Source organism: Colossoma macropomum, unplaced genomic scaffold (genome assembly GCF_904425465.1).
Source record: "Colossoma macropomum unplaced genomic scaffold, Colossoma_macropomum, whole genome shotgun sequence".
NCBI classification, from domain to species: domain Eukaryota; kingdom Metazoa; phylum Chordata; class Actinopteri; order Characiformes; family Serrasalmidae; genus Colossoma; species Colossoma macropomum.
Genome location: NW_023494802.1, coordinates 12,085,304 through 12,104,249, shown reverse-complemented (window position 1 = coordinate 12,104,249; position 18,946 = coordinate 12,085,304). Strand labels below are relative to the sequence as shown.

Genomic DNA, 18,946 nt, shown 5'->3' with positions numbered 1-18,946 from the left:
TAGCTCCTGTTTTCAGCTTTATCTTCTTCCTAGATCCTTCTCCACAATGATCTGAGATGGAAACTATCCACTAAGAGCTGTAGGCTAGTTAAACAGTGGCAAAAACCTGGGGCTTGGTTCTGTAGTTCATCAACTAACGGAGTTTTGTTTTAGTCAAAGATATATAACAGTGTGCAATATAATGATGCTAAACAATCCAAAAATATAAAGATTAATTAATAGTTTTGAATAAAAAATATAAAATTAGAAGTATAATAGCCATCATTATGTCACATATTCATTACATACTATGTATTTATTTGGTTCTAGCAAAAATATGTAATGTTTGCAGAGCTTTAACAACACAACAGTGAATGGCTCTGTTGATGATACCCCTTAGCGTTGCCATCACTTATTGTTCTCTAGGACTTTTGTGCCCTTGGCAAGACAATATACTTCATGAACATTTGAAATACTGCACCATGCCAGCTAAGCAATCATTGTAGGCTATGATCACACAACTCCTTGTTTTTTGACCTTGGCTGGGCTCTTCATATGATTTTAAAAATATTTTCATAAAAATCAACAAATGTGTTGAGTCCACGCATTGTTTATCCTAAGTTATTCATATTTTAGGAGATGTTTTTGAGAACATTAGATAGGAGATAATCCACTTGCATTAGGAAGGGGAAAGTCAAAGGAAAATGAGTAAAAATCTACTAATTAAGACATTAAGATGCACAAAAAACAGGACAGCAACTGTGCAAAACCTGGTAGACCACCAAAACTGTCTCCATCAGATAAACAAGTCTTAAAGTGTCCATCTTTGTAAGAGAGGAGAAATTCAAGCTCTACTCCTGATTCAGATCTGACAAATTAACTACCTTGCTGTCCTTAAAAGAGCTGAGCTGCTACTTGCTACTTCTTAAATTCTAACCCCAGTCTTACCATAACTAAAATCAAAATACAGCAGATCTGTAACTCTGTTGAACTGTTTGGCTCTGTGGACTTTAGCTGAAGATGTTTTGAGTTCTCATTATTGAGTTCTTAATGTGTCCATCCCTGCACTGTAAGAAAAAAACTCAACACTATGGGTCTGAAAGGATGTGCAGCTGACAAGAAGCTGTCACTGAGAAAAAGAAACAGACAAAAAGAAGAAAATTTGCAAATCAAACAAAGAAGCTGCTGCTCTTCTCAGATCAATGGACTGTCCACCCTAGAGTCCAGACCTCAACATCACTGAATGTGTTTGGAATTTCTAGGTTTGTAAGAAATAGAAAATGCTACCAATTTCTAAGACTGAACTTTGGAGGTGTGGAAAAAGATTTCTTTGAAATTTCTTTTGCAAATTTCTTTGAAAAACTCTTGGAAAGAATTAAAGCAGATATGTAAATGGTGGAGGCACTAAATACTGAAAAAGCTTAAATTATATTTAGTTGTTGAGGCTTCTGTGTACCTTTCTGTTTTCTGATTTTTTTTTTCCTGATGCCGAAAATGAATGGCTTTTTTGACATTTTGATTGGACATTAAATGGTATATTACAAATATAACAACAACAACACAAGACAAGAATGATTGAGAGCAATTTTCTGCTTCAGACTACATTTTATTGGTTTCAATATCAAAAGAAATAGATTAAATAAGTAAATTAGTATTTGAGTAGTTTTTGAAAATGCATGAGTTCTTTGAATCTTTGAACAATACCAACATGTTGACAACCACCTAACCCACCCAGTCTTTGATTTATAATAGTTTGTTATTGTTTATAATTACTTTCAAAGAACATCGATTTAATCGTAAGGAACCAAAGTCAACAAAATGGTTTTCCTTTCTTTTGTTTGATGAAGGCATGTACGTCTTTTCCTGGTCCAAACAAAAGATCCGTTTATTCCTTTATTTTTGCTTACAGTTTTGCCGGATTCTCCCCTGCTGCAGTGAACAAAGGCTGGGACAGAGTACTGGGATAATGTGACAATGACATCTTCTCACTGACCCACTTATCTTATTAGCAAATAATTACCTACTAATAAAGCTGTTTACATGAAACTGCAAGTATGCGGAAGGAGGTCCACATCAAACGTCCATCCGGGTGGCATTTTACATTTCTGTTAGAACATTGGTAGAACATTGGTTTCCAGGCTGACTAATTTCTATCATACGTATCGGATATGACACATTTTAGATAAATCATCGCAAACACATAGAATCTGAGTTAGAGTTTGTCTCATATGTTGTCTTAAGAGTTACAGTATGTCGTTATTTATTGCAGTTTCTTACATTTGCATTTAACCCCTTAATTCCAGGCTTACCCACATCCCAGTTATTACTGTTATTAGACTGAAAGCGGACTATTCAGTAAATACTATTAATTATTCTGTAACCACCATGAAACTCATGCAAAAGTCATGCAGTGATGATAGTTAGGAATGGGCCTGTCCACAAATCTTTGGAGGTGAAAGGGTTAATCTTTCTCAGGCTAGCTCAGTCTTTACTACTGCACTGATTAAGAATCCTTAGCGTGCTTTGTTTACCTGCTTTCAGGTTAATGCCATTATCATTTGCCCAGGCTGAACCTATTCCTGACAAAGTGAATCATTCTAACCAGCTTTTATTGACTGTCGCCTACACATTAATCAAGTTATATGGATCCACTATATGGATCAGGTCTGTATCAAACATTATAGATTTATTTATAGAGCACTTTTCAAAGTGCTTTACATACAAACAGGTGATAAAGCTTAACATTAATAGAAGAAACTATGAGTATTCATTTAAAGTCATATAAAACAATAACATCAATTTAACAGGATAAATAAAAGAGATACATAGAATTTATATTAAAGACTAAGATACAGAGATACATTTTAAATGTAAAGCGAAATTACAATCAAAGCAGTAAAACTGTAATAAGTCACCTCCAGCTCCAAAGAGTTACCTCATTCTTACTCTTCTTGGGTTTTTAAAGCATTTAAAGCAAATAAACAAACACAGTAATCTGCGTATGCATCGCGTGCAGTAGGGCTCATTGGCAGCAACACAACGTCACCTCCACGTTATCGCCGTATAGTACGTGCAGCTCTATCACAAGCGTGCCGCTTTCCACGTCCAGCCAATCAGAGCGCCACTGGGGATGTTATAATAACCGGCTTACAGCGCCGTGCGAGACTGTCAACACACTGGACACTGGTCACTCAGAGGATACATGAAGACCCACTCCAGCTTCACAGGAGGAAGATGAGCTGTGGATAAAGATTACTTCATTCATTCACCGTGAACTTACTTTTCTTAAGACTCTAGCGGCGGCTGTGATGCCCTTTTAGGTGATTTCATCTTAACGAAGGACTAAGAAGGCATTTTAATCGATTCTACGAGCAGAAAGAAAGGATCCTCTTCACCTCTTTACCTCCAACCTGCACACCATGGAGTCTAACAGACAGGTAATAACAGAGTAATAGCGCTGTGAGGAGTCTGCAGGTAATTTCCACGAGGCTTCTGCTGTGCTTTATACCGTCCATTCAGTGCTGCATGACACTTATGGTGGTAGATAGTAGATATTAGATACTGGATCCTTTAATAATAGGTATAAAACACACTGAAATAGACTTATATGCTTATTTTCTATTATGTTTGATTCATCAGATCATTTATAAGATCATCACTTTAGTTATTAGTCTACATTTGTACGCAAAATCATTAAAATGTTCTAAGTGAAAATGAAATCACTTTAGTGCACAGTTTCAATTTTTTTCAAGCAAATTGAAAAAAATGTAACAAAATATAAAATGTGCCATATTTATTTTTTTAATAAACATTAACTATGCATTAAAATGTGCAGAAGTGTGTTCTCCAGAGAGGCAATGTTAACTTACCTTCCCTTTTGAATAATATCTAATCTATACAATATTTATCAGCAGAAGAAAGGGAACCTAAGAAGTATCTTGATTTCGAGCTGTTTATATTATGTTTTACATAAACAACAGAAATGTGTCCTCTGATGAGGATAGCATATGAAAATCAAACTCTCCTATACGAACCCATTGATATTAAACAAATACTGATAAGCGGACTGAATCACCCAGCTGATACTATTGCCTATCATACATCAGTGTTCCTTTTAAACTGATCAGATTTAGAGCGTTTACTGGATCCAGACTGATCTGGGTAAATGTAAAGGGATTCAGACATTTATCAACATCTTTTATTATGTCACTAATCTTTCAATACTGTACCATTGATTTTAATGTTTTGAATTAATTCAGTACCTTAATATTTAATATAACTCTTTTGTTTACATCTTTATATAATCAAAAGCTTTAGAGTTGATCACACGTGACCGAAATCTTACACCACACCTTTGTACCAGAATCACTGAGCAGTGAACAATCTGGTTGTGTTCTGTAACAAAATAGCCTGTTTAATCAAGCAACTGCATAACCACTCCCCAATGGAGTGATTCAGCCACAGAGAAGCAAGCATAGAAAGAAAGGATCAAATCACAAATTGACAATAGCAGTAAAGCTGTGACTCTAACTGTAAAAAGTGTCATTACTTCAAAATGAAGGCACCAAAAAGGGTCTTTAGGGTGATAAAAGAACCGCTTTGGTCACCTAAAGAACTTTTCAATTAATGATTCATTAAAGAACCATTTTTTAAGAAAGATATGCAAGTCTGATTAATGTTTTTCATAGTTTAAAGAACCTCCACACCGTGCAAAGATTATGTACCAGTTAACCCCTTAAATGGCACAAGCAGGCCAAAAGTTTTATAACATACTTCTACCTTACATACAAGTCAGAAAACATGTAGGAACATTTATTTTTAAGAGTGTGACTTAACAGTTTTATGCTCACCAAATCTTTGCTAGCCTCTTAGCATCTGTGAGCTAATTATTATTACACATGATATTCAGTAACTACATGGAAAACAAGGCAAATCAATTGAGTTATTATTAAATTAGAAAAGGGCGTTCTATATAGTACTGAAAAATGGTTCTCAAACTTCTAACAACAGTCTAACCCTTTTTAGTGTTATATAGAATTATATAGCACCATTTACAACCAGTTTCCAGCATAAAGAATAACCATTTATGCATTCAAGTGGTGCTTTGAGTGTTCTCGGTTCTATAAGGTACCATTACCTTAATCGTTTTTTAAAGAGTGCTGGAGTCAAGAAATGTCCACTGTCCACTTGCATAAAACAAACAAGTATTTATTTAAAGTTACTGCAACTGCCAAAATTAAAAGTGCTGAAACTGAAACGTTAGTTTAAATTCAGGTTACAGTTCTGGATTTTTTGAGTTTCCACTTAAACATTTAATAAAGAGATTTTATGCAGCTCGAATAATATAAAGGGAAAATTTAAGGCCAGAATTCACTTCGGATATTTTCTAAGTAACCACAAGCCCTTGAGTGGTAAAGAGTTAAACAGGGAGCACTCGGAAGTGGGACATACTCTTCGTTTCCAGGCCTACGTGCAATTTTAAAGTGCTTCTTGCTTCCCATAGCCCTGAAATGCAATGTTTTTGGTCACTGTGTCCTTAAGAGATTTAGGAGAGGCTGCTGCTCTAGAGTGTTTAGGAAAGGGGTAAAGAAAAGTGCTGCTATGGATCATTTCAAGGCCACATACGTCTGTCAGAGAGGCAGGAGGGCCTTGGAGTCACAGAAGGTCTCTTGAGAATATCCAGCTATTCCAAAGATCCCAGCTCTCCGTATGACCTGTCCTGAAGAGTAGGGGCAGGACCATCAAATCTAGAAGGGTAGTTACAAGATTTACTGATTGAATTTAATTCGATTCAGTTGTACAGCAGACACTGTCTGCACCCATACAGTATTGTGGTGATGCACTCATTTGAGAAAAACCCATTGTGATCAAGTTGGCCATTGAAACAGGGTGAAAGGTGTGTTTGAAGGCAGTGAGGATATACTTGCATAATGATTCATTTATTATTTTCTGGCACTGAGCGTGATTGATTAAGTGTTGACAGGTCTCAACATGATTGCCATGGACAATAGCAAAGCCATAGTTAGCATGACGTAGCAGCTGCTATCTGTCAGACTCCGTGTCCTCGAGCAGCCTGGCTAAAGAAAGGCGTGTCTGCAAATAAGTAACAGCCCTACAATGGACAGAAACCGATTACAACCCTATTAAAAGGCTCATGATGTAACTTGCTCTAAGCTGGAGGATGCCAATGCCGTTTGCATCCTGGGAAGGGTTTATGTGCTATGTCTATATCTCTCTGTGGCTCCTGCCCATGCGTGCTTGGCCTCTTAATGAAAGGCTTCATCAATCAGGTTTATTGCAGAATGCCATTTGGAATGATTGCTTGAACAACGACCTTCTGGCCTTTGTGTAATTTAATTAAGGTGCTGTGAAATGTATTTTTAGGAACACCGTTTTTGAATGTTTACCTGTGTGTAAAGATCTAACAAAGATGATGGAGAGAATGCTGGTAGGATCTTGATTAAACATTAGACTACATTTAGGCGGCAAAGTGTGATGAACAACAATAGAAGTGGAATTGATTTAATTTCAGTTCTTCCAACTCAGGGTGTCAATATGTGATAACAGTGTCATGCTACCGGTTATTGCTGACATATGTCGTAGTGTTAGCATTTCATGTTAACATTTGACATCAAACATTATGACATCTGTCTTGACAGTTATGGTAACATAACACTGTTATATTACTAAACAAAATCTGTCATGATAACTTGTAACAGCTTATGACATCTGACTCACCAGTTAAAGTACTACAGTATATGCCAAAACCTGACAATAGTAAAACAAAATGTAAAAATATGCATATGGCATAAGCATATTATACACAACAGCTGTCATGGCAATAGTTGCTCATGATAACATGACATTGTTATATCTTTTAATATAAAATATCTTTAAAAGTATAACATTTGTCATAACATGTTTATGACACTTGTTTATGACGCTGCCATAAAGAAGCTGTCATGAAATCTGTCAAAAAAGATATGCCAATCTGTTTTATTAGCTCTACTTACTATATAGATGCACTTTGTAGTTCTACAATTACAGACTGTAGTCCATCTGTTTCTCTGCACACTTTATTAGCACCCTATACCCTGTTCTTCAATGGTCAGGACCCCCACAGGACCACCACAGAGCAGGTATGATTTGGGTGGTGGATCATTCTTAGCACTGCAGTAACACTGATGTGGCAGTGGTCTGTTAGTGTGTGTTGTGCTGGTATGAGTGGTCCACCAACCAAAACTACCTAGCCAACAGCTGATAAACTGATAAAATGACCAGCACAAACTGTGCAGCAATAGATGAGCTACTGTCTCTGACTTTTACACCAGCAAGGTAGGTGTGTCTAAAAAACGTGGACTGTGTCTGACCTCCCCATACCAGCACAACACACACTAACACGCCACCACCACGTCAGTGTCACTGCAGTGCTGAGAATGATCCACCACCCAAATCGTACCTGTTCTGTGGTGGTCCTCTGGGAGTCCTGACCATTGAAGAACAGGCTTAAAGGGGGCTAAGAAAATATGCAGAGAAACAGAACTACAAAGTGTTCCTATTAATAAGTGGAGCTGATAAAATGGGTAATGGCTGCTTGGTGTTGCTAACAACATTTTTAGTTCTTGGTTTCTTTAGAAAAGTTGGGTAATATTTTCATTAAAAATGATCAAAAATCCATTATGATGTTTTGGCAATCAAACCAGAATCTTTATATAGAGAATCCCCACCCAAGATTCCACCCCTACACAGCATGTCCAGGCCAGCGCATGTCCGTTAGGCCCTCCTCACCAAAACATGTACCTGTGAAGAAGCGCTGCATGCATTACGTAAAGGCTTAGTGTTGTGTGTGCGGACTGAGGTAAGAATAAGCAGTGCACGTGTGAGTTCAGCTACTCTCAGATCCCAATAATTAGATTACACTGAGAGAACGACAGGGCTTCCCCATTAACAGAAGCAGCCTTCCTCAAGCATCACTGAGGAATAATACGTAACCTTGTCTTACAGTAACAATGAACTCAGTGCCCTTTGTTTATCTTGTATTATCATAGCAGATGTTGGAACATTTTGAACACTAATGTAGTTGGCAGTTTTACTTCTACCGTCCACGCGCAACCTACTACACTCACATACACTGTGGATGCTGATTTGTTCAGTTCACTTTGATGGTTTATCCAAAAAGATGCCCTTACATAGGCATTCAAACAAGTGCCTATATATAGGCTTAGTCTCACAACTACATCACTTACTTATGAGTTTCATATACTGGCTAAGTAAGTTATAGAAGTTCATGAATTATAAGTTTACATGATCAATAACCCAATTATAAACCTGCAATTTGTGAAATTAGTTGAGTAGGAGTTGTGTAAGAGTCAGGGTGCATTTTATATTTAATGTTTTATTTTTTCCAATATGTTAAACTCCAAAAGCCAAAAAAAAATAAATAATAATTAGTACACTAAAATTTGTCATACTTAAGTGTGTTCTCTGTAGAGGATGTGTTAACTTATTTTCATGTAGAAAATCAAGAAAACGGCATTTTAGCAGGGGTGTTCAAACTTTTGACCATAACCTTATGATTGTATGTACAGCACATACAAATACATTAAGGCAGCATAACTCAAATGAGTGGAAAAATCATTTGATCTATAAATCTCTTGAATAACTGCTGCTCAAAGTGAACAACTCCATAGTCTAATTAAAGTGTTTCTATTTTATGAAAAGCTACAAAGAGTCAATATCTAGACAAACTGACTGTCTGAAAGTATATACATTTTTACAAATGACAAAAGAGACAACAAAAATAAATTCCGCAAACAATTTCTCTTTCTGAATTTATTTTTGGTTCATTGCTGTTTTCACACTCTTGCTAATCCACGGATTATGCATCATTGTTTTCAATGAAAATTGAGCCAGTAGATTAAACTGCACTTAATCCAGTACATATGTGTTCTGACACGTGTGTGTTCATGTGTACGGATGCAAAACAGGTACAATAATGAAGAAAGTCATATAAAATGATAGATTTGTATCACCAGTCTAGTCATGTTATTTGTCATAAAAACAGACTGAAGTGATTCCTTTTCTGTTTTGTGTCTACACAGCATGTGACGGTGCAGCTGATGGTGGCTGTTGGCGCAGCGGTCATCGGCTCCTTACAGTTCGGCTACAACACGGGTGTTATCAATGCACCTCAGAAAGTGAGTGCAGCACCTCAGACGTTACAGATTGGATTCATCCTACTGAGCTTAGAACTGTAGTTAAAATTTCTTTCAAAGACTTAGAGGTAGAAAGAGTCAAGATTATTAGTCCACATTTAGGTCTTGTCTTTGAAAGATTCTCTCTTTTTTCCATGCTACTTCAATGCCATTATGTGTGATCTCTATATACTTTATAACCCCATAATATCCCTGTAGTGTTTGCAAGACAAGCTTAATGTGCCCTTCCTGTTTTTCCTGTTAAGATTAATTTGTGAAGAGCACAACCTAATAATAGACAAACACTACCCCCACTAGAGGTCCTTATCAGGTTATGTTCAAAGTCTATTTTCCACCCCATATATGGAAATCCAGCTCCAATGCAGGACATAACAGAGTCTGATATTGTATAGACCGATTTATAACTTCCTGTTAAAATTATAGACTATCAGCTGGAATATGACTGAGACGGTAGTGTAGAAACAAATCACAGTGGCGTATTTGCTATTTAACAACATGTTTTACTTTAAACTGCAAGAGCCCACAACTAAACTCCTTACTCTCATAACTACATTCTATGGCACCCAAAAGTATTTGGATACTCATTCCATAATTAAAGATGTTAGTTTATTGTGTTAGGAAACAATATGTCAAGTGCCATTTATGCTAAACAGACCCTTCCAAGACTAATTTCTTTTTTGGCAAAGTATTCTTTCAAAAGGCAACTAGTGTATTTAAGATCATTATCGTTTAAGCAATTCTTCTGCAGAAATGCACTTCTGAGTTCATGATCCCACCAGTGAAGACAAGCTCACCATCACCACTGTAGGAAAGACAGCCTCCAATATTTGTTTTTTCCATTTATGTGCTTTACAGTAGTCTTAATGCAGTTTGGTTGGAAACCTCCTCCAAGATTTCTTCACTCAAACTGTCTACTGTCAGTCTGATGTTGTGCTAAAAATGTTTTTTTTTCTGAAACAAATATTTTATTAAACATTTTATGAAGTAATCAACATAACCTCAAACAAAGTTTACCAATGGTTAAAGGTGCAGTGTGTAAGATTTAGGGGGATCTATCAGTAGAAATGGAATATAGTATACAAAACCATATTTTCATTAGTGTATCATCTCCTGTAACTATGAGTACTTGTGCTTTTGTTGCCTTAGAATGAGCCCTTCATATTTACTTAGATCCTCTTCCAACAGAGGCGACAATGTTGTGCCTCCATGTTTTTACAGTAGCCCAGGATGGACAAACTGGCTCTAGAGAGCGCCTTCTGAGTTTTTATGCTGAAGTGGCAGTGAATCAGTGGTTGACGCCGGTGCTGACTAACCTTTTTTGTGTTGTGAGAAGTTTAAGAACCCAAATTTTGACAAATCGAGGATCATACTTCTTGTTTAGCACAAGAAAAAGCAAGGGAGGGTGAATTCTCATCATCAATAAATTGATTCTACTACATGCTTGGAAAGGGAGGGAGCTTCATTTGGTTGCAATCTTACACACCACACCTTTAAATTGTCCAAATATGTTTTGGAGCTACTGTAACTTAATTGTTTCATAGTAGTCACCAAATAATTCAATTCAAATCGTGTTGGTTGTGCCAGCTCACATTCATTTTAATCCTACACTAAAGTGACTTTTCAGTGGGGAATAACTGTTGAAAGTATAAATTAATTCAAGACTAAACAATGACCTGGCCTCTATAATTTAAAGAGTTAATTATTTTATTTTCACACAAATGACACTTTAAAGTCCACAGCCTGTATTACTTCACTGAATCTGAAAGGTGTGTATATTAGGCTCTTAAGGAGCAGAGATTTGGCTTCAGAGGTGCAAAGAGATAAAGAGTTGAGGTGATGGCGTAAATCAAGGAGCTACCGAAGAGACGTGCACAGATCCACGTTGTGAACATGTGCAGATTAAGATTAGGGTTGTTTTAGGGTGTCTAAGCACTCCCTGGTACAGGAACAGCTTGTTTAGGATAGGTGCTGGCAAGAGTGCTGTAGCTCAAGGCCTCTGATGCTACATTATCAGTACTGCAACTCTAGACAAACTCCCTAATGCCCTCTTGTGACCTGTGAACTATCTTTGAAGGTCGCAGTCAGGAAAGCTATAAGATACAGCTATACTAAATTATCTTACTGTGTTGATAAAGCTTTAGTGAGTAGATTGTTAAGGAAATTACAACCTTCAGGCCATATGGTGGCAGCATATTAGCTCTGTTTCGATTCTATGCAGTGGTACCATTGTGTAGTCTGATGTCACTTTTATTGTCTTATCCTTTTTGAATGAAAAAAATTGAATGAAAGTAGTCAATTTCTAATCTGACACTGATAAACACATATTAATGTCATATATATATATATATATATATATATATATACACATATATATATATATATATGTGTATATATATATATATATATATATATATATATATATATATATATATATATATATATTATCAACACTACAATAATACATTCCCTATAATGTGAAGTCTTGCTCCCTCTGCTGGTTCAACACAGTAATCTCAGCGCATGGTTGAAGTTTTGATGATATTGAAGGAGATATCAGGCTGTGCACCTGGAGTTTTGTCATGCAGATTTTGCTCTAGTCCTAATCTAACACAAATGATCCAGTTGCTCAAGGCCCTCAGAAGCATATGAATGACAATATGTTTCATTCTGCAGGACTGCTGGTCCAGTACAGATATAGATATAATTTCTTGGCTATAAAACAGCTAGAAAAATGTGAAATGCCTCTCTTACTGTGAGGTACTTACAGCATCCATAGTATTCCTCATGTGCTGACTTTACTAAAATATGGGGAAATGTGTGGAATTTAAACACGTTAAAGGCACACTCCATCCAAAAGGAAAAAAATTACCATCGCTATATATCTTCAGTTATATTTTCCTGTTGAAAAGCCAAGGAAGGAAGGCAGATAACTTATGTTCCTGCCAGGAAGCCAAATATCTTATAGTAACCATGTAACTGTAGTAGTAAGCCTTCAAATCATTATTACAATGGAGAGAATGGACTAGTCAAATGACAAAAAAATAATTAGTCAGATGACAGGGACAATAAGCTAAATGCTACAGTTAGCAAGGTAGCTGACTATTACGTTTTCTTACATCATTTTGGTGTCTCTTCTCTTTCCTTTGGTTTCATTTTTTGCTGAATAAAGATAGAATCAATGTTTCCTTTGTGATTGTGTTGGCGACTAAGGTAAGAGTTACACTATCTAGTCTGGTTGTATTTATTAGCCTATGAATCGGTGGCTTACTTAGCAGTCAGGACTGGTTGGCACCACAGGGATTACTAAAGTTTGCGTAGTGCCTGCTGAGAACTGTTGATAAAACATGAAAGATGAAACTCTCCTGTCAAATCCATGAGGCTGAGGGTAATAATGCTGTGCTACAGATTTTTACACAACACAGCAAATAACTTACTAAACTCTAGTTTTAACCCAGAATGTCCCTTTGTGTGAAAACTAACCAGCAAGTTAAGAAGTATTATACTTTAATAATACTTGTATATATTATTATCATTAGCTGATACACGATTGGTCTTCTCTTTTAAATGTTTTACAATTTATGTTTTTTTCTTATAGACCATTGAAGAGTTCATCAATAAGACATGGTATGAACGTTATAATGAAAAAATACATGAAAACACCCTCACCACACTCTGGGCTATATCGGTCTCCATCTTCTCTGTTGGAGGCATTTTCAGCTCCTTCTCTGTAGGGCTCTTTGTCAATCGCCTGGGCAGGTAATATTTCAGAGACTTCCTACAGGCCTAATGGATTCAATGTACATTCTGGTTTTCTGATGCTCAACGTTCAACTTTCTTCTCTCTGCAGGAGGAACTCAATGCTTATTGCTAATGTCCTTGCCTTCATAGCAGCTGCTTTAATGGGCTTCTCAAAGCTGGCCGCATCATGGGAGATGTTGATCATTGGTCGGCTGATTGTGGGCGTTTATTCAGGCCTGTCCACAGGCTTTGTGCCTATGTATGTTGGTGAAATTGCACCAACGTCTCTGCGCGGGGCACTGGGCACTCTGCATCAACTGGGCATTGTCATAGGCATCCTGATGGCACAGGTAATGAGGAGGGCTTATCATGAAACACTTCAGTGTTAGGAAATATTATTTGTGGTCATAACAAAACATTGTATCTCCAAATAAGTAATTTTGAAGGAAAAGCCACAAAAAAAAAAAATAAAATAATGAATGAATAAATAAACAGATAAAATTAAGATTTTAGAAGTAGTTTTGGATCATTTCTATTGATCCACTGGTCACATGTAAAGGCCAGCTGGTGTTTTCAAATGATATAAAAATACAAAACAAAAACAACAAAAACAACAACAAAAAACAATTGGAGTTACAAGATTTTAACATCAGAGCGATGATATTGGTTTATTGTATCTGCCTTGTCTTGCAGATCTTTGGCATTGACTCCATCATGGGCAACGCTACAATGTGGCCTTTCCTGCTTGGCTTCACCTTCATCCCAGCTTTGATTCAGTGTGCCATGCTGCCTTTCTGTCCTGAGAGCCCACGTTTCCTGCTCATTAATCAGAATGAAGAGAACAAAGCCAAGAGTGGTGAGAGGCCCTAAAGTAGCTACACATAAACATTCCAACATCATAGTATCAGCAACTCTGTTCTTAAAGATGTGCTCTGTGAGGTTTTACCCATGAACCTGCATGTTGTGTGTAACTGTGGAATTGTTCTTGTAGTTCTGAAGAAGCTGCGGGGCACAGATGATGTGGGAGCAGATATCCAGGAGATGAAGGAAGAAAGCCGGCAGATGATGAGAGAGAAGAAGGTGACCATCTGCGAGCTCTTCCGCTCTCCAATCTACCGTCAGCCCCTCATCATCGCCATCATGCTGCAGCTGTCCCAGCAGTTCTCCGGCATCAATGCTGTGAGTTTGCATGTCTGTCTGTAAGTTTGGTTTTGTGGGTGGCCTTAGAAAGGAGATGACTCTTATGGAATAATAAAGATCGTCCAAAATTCATATACACTGTAAAAAATAATGTCTTGATAAGTGAAATCATATTAAATCTAGTCAATCTACAGTATCTAATATTTCTCATTTTGAGATGTTGTAAGAGCTTTATAAGATTACTTAACTTATATCTAGACATTTTTACCTGTTTCAAATCCTCTGTCTTATTCTGTTGGCAGATATTTATACTTGTTTCAAGCATTATTTCTTGACACCAGCAAAATTACCTGCATTGTGTACTGAAATTATCTGCCAATACAATTAGACAGTCCCTCGAGACAAAATGACTTAAAGCAAATAAAAGAAATCTAGAAATAAGTTGAATAATCTTAATATATTCTTAGACCGATCTTATAATGAGAAATATTAGGTATATTGAATAAATCCAAGATGCTTTCTCTTGCCAAGATATTTTGCAGCATAACTTGCATGACCTTTGTAGTGTTCAGGAGCTCCTTTAATCCTCTTTTTACTGTGTTGCAGGTTTTCTACTATTCTACAAGTATATTCACAAAAGCAGGGGTGGCATATCCTGTGTATGCTACCATTGGTGCTGGGGTTGTGAACACAGTGTTTACTATAGTATCGGTAAGCTACATTACTTTATTTTTGCTGATGTTAACAGCAGCTGATAACTTCCAGTTCGGACATTTGCATAGAAAGTCCATATGTTGCTAAGAACTTTTGCTAAGAACTTTTCCTAAAGTGATTGCAGATGTTTAGTGGGCATCACTGATCACAACATGACATATTTTATGTAGTTTTTCTAAGTAGGTTTTTTAAGAGCATTTGGCTATGAAATTTTTTCCTTTCGTGTAATGTGCAACAACTTTACCCCTCTCTGGCTTAGCTCATGCAATATCTCACTCTTCTGCAGCTCTTTGTGGTTGAACGAGCAGGACGAAGATCTCTGCACCTTACTGGGCTGATGGGAATGGCTGTGTCTGCTGTGGTCATGACCATTGCCATGGCACTGACTGTGAGTGCATACAGAATTTTTTCCATCATTGCTTGTTATTCTGATTTTAAAATAAATCTTTAAAGTGTATAATAGAGAGGAAAATCCAAGTAAACAATCAAAATGTACATGAAATATATTAAAATGCGTATTGTTGTGATTTTTTTGCATAATGACTTGCATTGTTTAAATGTTTTACCTCTACTCCATGTTCATGCAATCCTTTCTAGGACAAATACCCAGACCTTTCATATGTCAGTATTGTGGCCATCTTCGTCTTTGTGGCGTTCTTTGAGATTGGGCCAGGTCCCATCCCGTGGTTCATCGTGGCTGAGCTCTTCAGTCAAGGTCCACGACCCTCTGCTTTCGCTGTGGCCGGTTTCTCCAACTGGACTGCTAACTTCATAGTAGGAATGTGCTTCCAGTATGTAGAGGTATGGAGACCAAGGCACTGTGTGCTTTTTATTTCACAGTTTTACATCAGTTGTTTTCAACGTTACAATCCTGTTTTTTCTCTTGTGTTTCTTCCTCTCAGCAACTGACAGGCCCATACGTCTTCATCATCTTCACTGTGTTGCTGCTCATTTTCTTCATCTTCACCTACTTCAAAGTGCCCGAGACCAAGGGCCGGACATTTGATGAGATCTCAGCAGGCTTCCGGCAGAACCCGAGCTCTGGAGCGGAGAAATACGCCCCAGATGAGCTCAATGCACTGGGTGCAGATTCTCAGCTCTGAGTCCAGCACGTTACTCTCACTCTGCTTGTATAGACTGACCCAGTGGGTGTCCATAAAGTCTCAGAGAAGATACTGTAGAATTTAGGGCAACGATAGATGCATTTCTCTCCAGCAGGGAGAGTCCATCAGCTGAGTCGGCAAGATAGGAAGCCTGTGACTGACTTCAAATTCAAGTTTTTATACCTACATACTTATTTGTGAAGTATTCTTTTAATTGTTTATCTTTTTAGAGAGGTATTTTAGCTCCTCTACTGGCCTCTTGTGTAGGGGTGCACAATCGGTTGGGCTGCATTGATGTGCTGGGGATACCCACCAGCCTATGTGCGTCATATCTGTGCTTTCATTTACCCTGCAGAATCGGAGCTTTGGGTAAAGTGCAAAAAACAATGTTACTGTCTTTGTTGCCTCTTGCTTTTTAGTGTTTTAAAGAACATTTGCTAATAAAAAGTAGCCAAAATATTTGACTGTTCAGAAGTCTGAATTGACTGTAAAGTGCACCCCTACTCTTCTTATGATCTTGGTTTTACAACTTTAATTAGCACTTCCCTGTTGAAAATAAGCATATCATGTAGGCTGTAGTCACACTGCTAGATCACACTCTCCTTTATTTATCTTTCCACTGAAATAAGGTCTGAAAGTCTCAGTTTTATTTATACTTTTATAAATAATAGTACTACTGTATATAAATAGCGCTGTGGATAATATAAATCTTTCTATTCAACCAACAGAACTGGCACACTTATTTATTTCTCTGAAGTGCAGCTCCAACCTCTAGAACACTGAGCTTGAATTTGTCATGCACCCAATCTTCAGGTTATTATGAATCCCATTATGTTTATTGATTTTAGCTTATGCATAGCTCATTGGAGGTGTATTGGATTTATTTTCTAAACAGGGTTTTACACTGATGCTTGAAAAAACAAAGCTTATGACAAGGTTAAATGACAGGTTATAAAAGCTACTAGTCTACAAAGGCTTTTTAAAGCCGTCCATATTTGCTGCAAGACCACTGGCATAATAAATGCAAACAAACGCTTATTTTGACTCATGATTAGGAAGAGTCAGAGACTGAGGAAGCTGTTTCCTGTTTTCCTTAACTGGACCAAGCTTATTTTGCCCCCTTTATATGATTTCACTGTGGTCTCAATCATTGTTTGTTGTATTCCAGATTTGTGTATTCAGAACCATGAACCCACCTAATTTATGTCATTTTTCATATCAATAGTTTCTTTCAAAGTTGCAGTGACAATCTTGTTAATTTATTGCACATCAATAGGCATTACCAGTGTGCGCAATATGTTTCCATACATGTTGAGCTCAACCATGTGTTTGATATGTTTGGTGTGAATGTGCATATGCTGGGTGTGAGTGTGTGTGAGAGTCAATGTGTATGCATGTATGTACATTTGACACCCTTGTTTTCACATTTGTAGCACAATTTATCTCAGAGACATTTATGTAACGACTGCTTTAACATAGTGAATGTTGAAGAAACTGCCCAGCCATGTGGTCAGAGTGTTAAAATGTACAAAACATCAAACATCTAGTACCGATAGAACACAATGCTTAGAGATAATGTTGTTATTACTGTGTTATTATTATCAAGTGGTTCCATCCAAAAAAGGCTATTACTATCTGTACATTATTTTAAAGGAACAGCAGCAGAGGTATTAAAGGTTAAGCAATGTGCCAAGATACACCCTTCTCCTGACAGCTCGTTATTTTTGTAACTGATCCTTTGGTAATCGAAAGCAAAGTTAATAAAACACAATGTACAAACAGGGGACAACTGAGTTGTGTTGTTTTGCTTTGGTTATGATCCTTTAGGTACTGCACATAAAATCAAGCTTTAGGCTTTATGCTGTTATAAGCCAAGAGGAACAGTATTTGCAGTCATTTTAATTTAAAAAAGAAACAAACACAACAGCCATATCTCTCACCAAAAGGAGGCAGCATTGCTCTCATCTATACCTGTGTCTAATCACAGCATATTTACATCAACACAGTGTACAGCCTCCCTACATTCACAGAAAGTGATTTTTTGTAAGTTACCCTGGATTGTTTTGTAAGTCACTCTGGATAGGAGTGTCTGCTAACTGACTAAATGAACAAAAATGGCCAAAAAGATGATATTAAGAAAAACATACAAATAAAAATACTAAAAATAATAAATGATAGTAAAACAAAACTGCCATACACAACAGGCCTACAACAACTGCGGATGACAAGAATTAAGAACCTAATCATCACAATGGGATGCTGTTACACGCTGTTAAATACAATATCACGTAGTTCATCTCTGACTTTCTCCAGCTCTTGTGGGGACTCTTGTTCCCCAGGGTAGACATGCCTGGCAGAAGGCAGTGAGTGCAGACTTATATATGCTGTTGTAACATGCTGTAATATGTTGCAAGACCGTATGTTGTTACATGTTTTTGTTTGAAATGTACCCATCTATGGAAAGAACATTCTTACTGAGGACAACAAAGTTTCTATCTATCTATCTATCTATCTATCTATCTATCTATCTATCTATCTATCTATCTATCTATCTATCTGTCTTTCTATCCTATCCATCTATCTATCTATCTATCTATCTATCTATCTATCTATCTATCTATCTATCTATCTATCTATCTATCTATCTGTCTGTCTGTCTGTCTATCTCTGTCTTTCTTTCTAACCCATCTGTCTAGCTATCTACCTATCTCCTCTGAGCTGCAATCAACAGAGAAACAGTAGTCATAATAAAATGCTAACAGTAAATTAAAACAGAAAAATTCCAGAAATCTCTTTCATTTTTTCTCTTCTCTGCCCCTCAGTTTAGCCCCATCAAACATCACTGACAGGACAAAGGGCCCAGAGTGAGAGTAATGATATACCCCTAACTAGTGCTTGTATGCTTTACTAGACGTCTGTGAACTTCATGTCTATTATAAAGGAGCACCAGTCTGAATCACACCAGCTGACGGTAAATTACTTTCTGGAGGACTGATCCCTCTGTAGCAGGAGTTCATCCAGATGAAAAGCCCCGGTGCTCTTGATCCCTGCTAGGCC

The 18,946-nt window shown here is 37.1% G+C and overlaps 1 protein-coding gene across 2 annotated transcripts in view; it reads left to right on the top strand.

The window, feature by feature from the left end:
- Nucleotides 1-17,673, top strand: part of slc2a1a (solute carrier family 2 member 1a) — a 28,009-nt gene extending 10,336 nt beyond the window's left edge. Inside the window, exons 1-10 of one of the 2 annotated variants that reach the window (XM_036591814.1) lie at nucleotides 3,110-3,416; nucleotides 9,081-9,176; nucleotides 12,790-12,950; nucleotides 13,042-13,282; nucleotides 13,626-13,788; nucleotides 13,924-14,111; nucleotides 14,679-14,783; nucleotides 15,073-15,174; nucleotides 15,384-15,587; nucleotides 15,689-15,889. In XM_036591814.1, coding sequence (XP_036447707.1) covers nucleotides 3,399-3,416; nucleotides 9,081-9,176; nucleotides 12,790-12,950; nucleotides 13,042-13,282; nucleotides 13,626-13,788; nucleotides 13,924-14,111; nucleotides 14,679-14,783; nucleotides 15,073-15,174; nucleotides 15,384-15,587; nucleotides 15,689-15,889 — 1,479 coding nt within the window. In that variant the 5' untranslated portion in view covers nucleotides 3,110-3,398. Of the gene's footprint in view, nucleotides 1-3,109; nucleotides 3,417-9,080; nucleotides 9,177-12,789; nucleotides 12,951-13,041; nucleotides 13,283-13,625; nucleotides 13,789-13,923; nucleotides 14,112-14,678; nucleotides 14,784-15,072; nucleotides 15,175-15,383; nucleotides 15,588-15,688 lie in introns of those variants that run through there. The other variant, XM_036591813.1, reaches the window with a different exon arrangement.
- The last annotated feature ends 1,273 nt before the right edge of the window (nucleotides 17,674-18,946 follow it).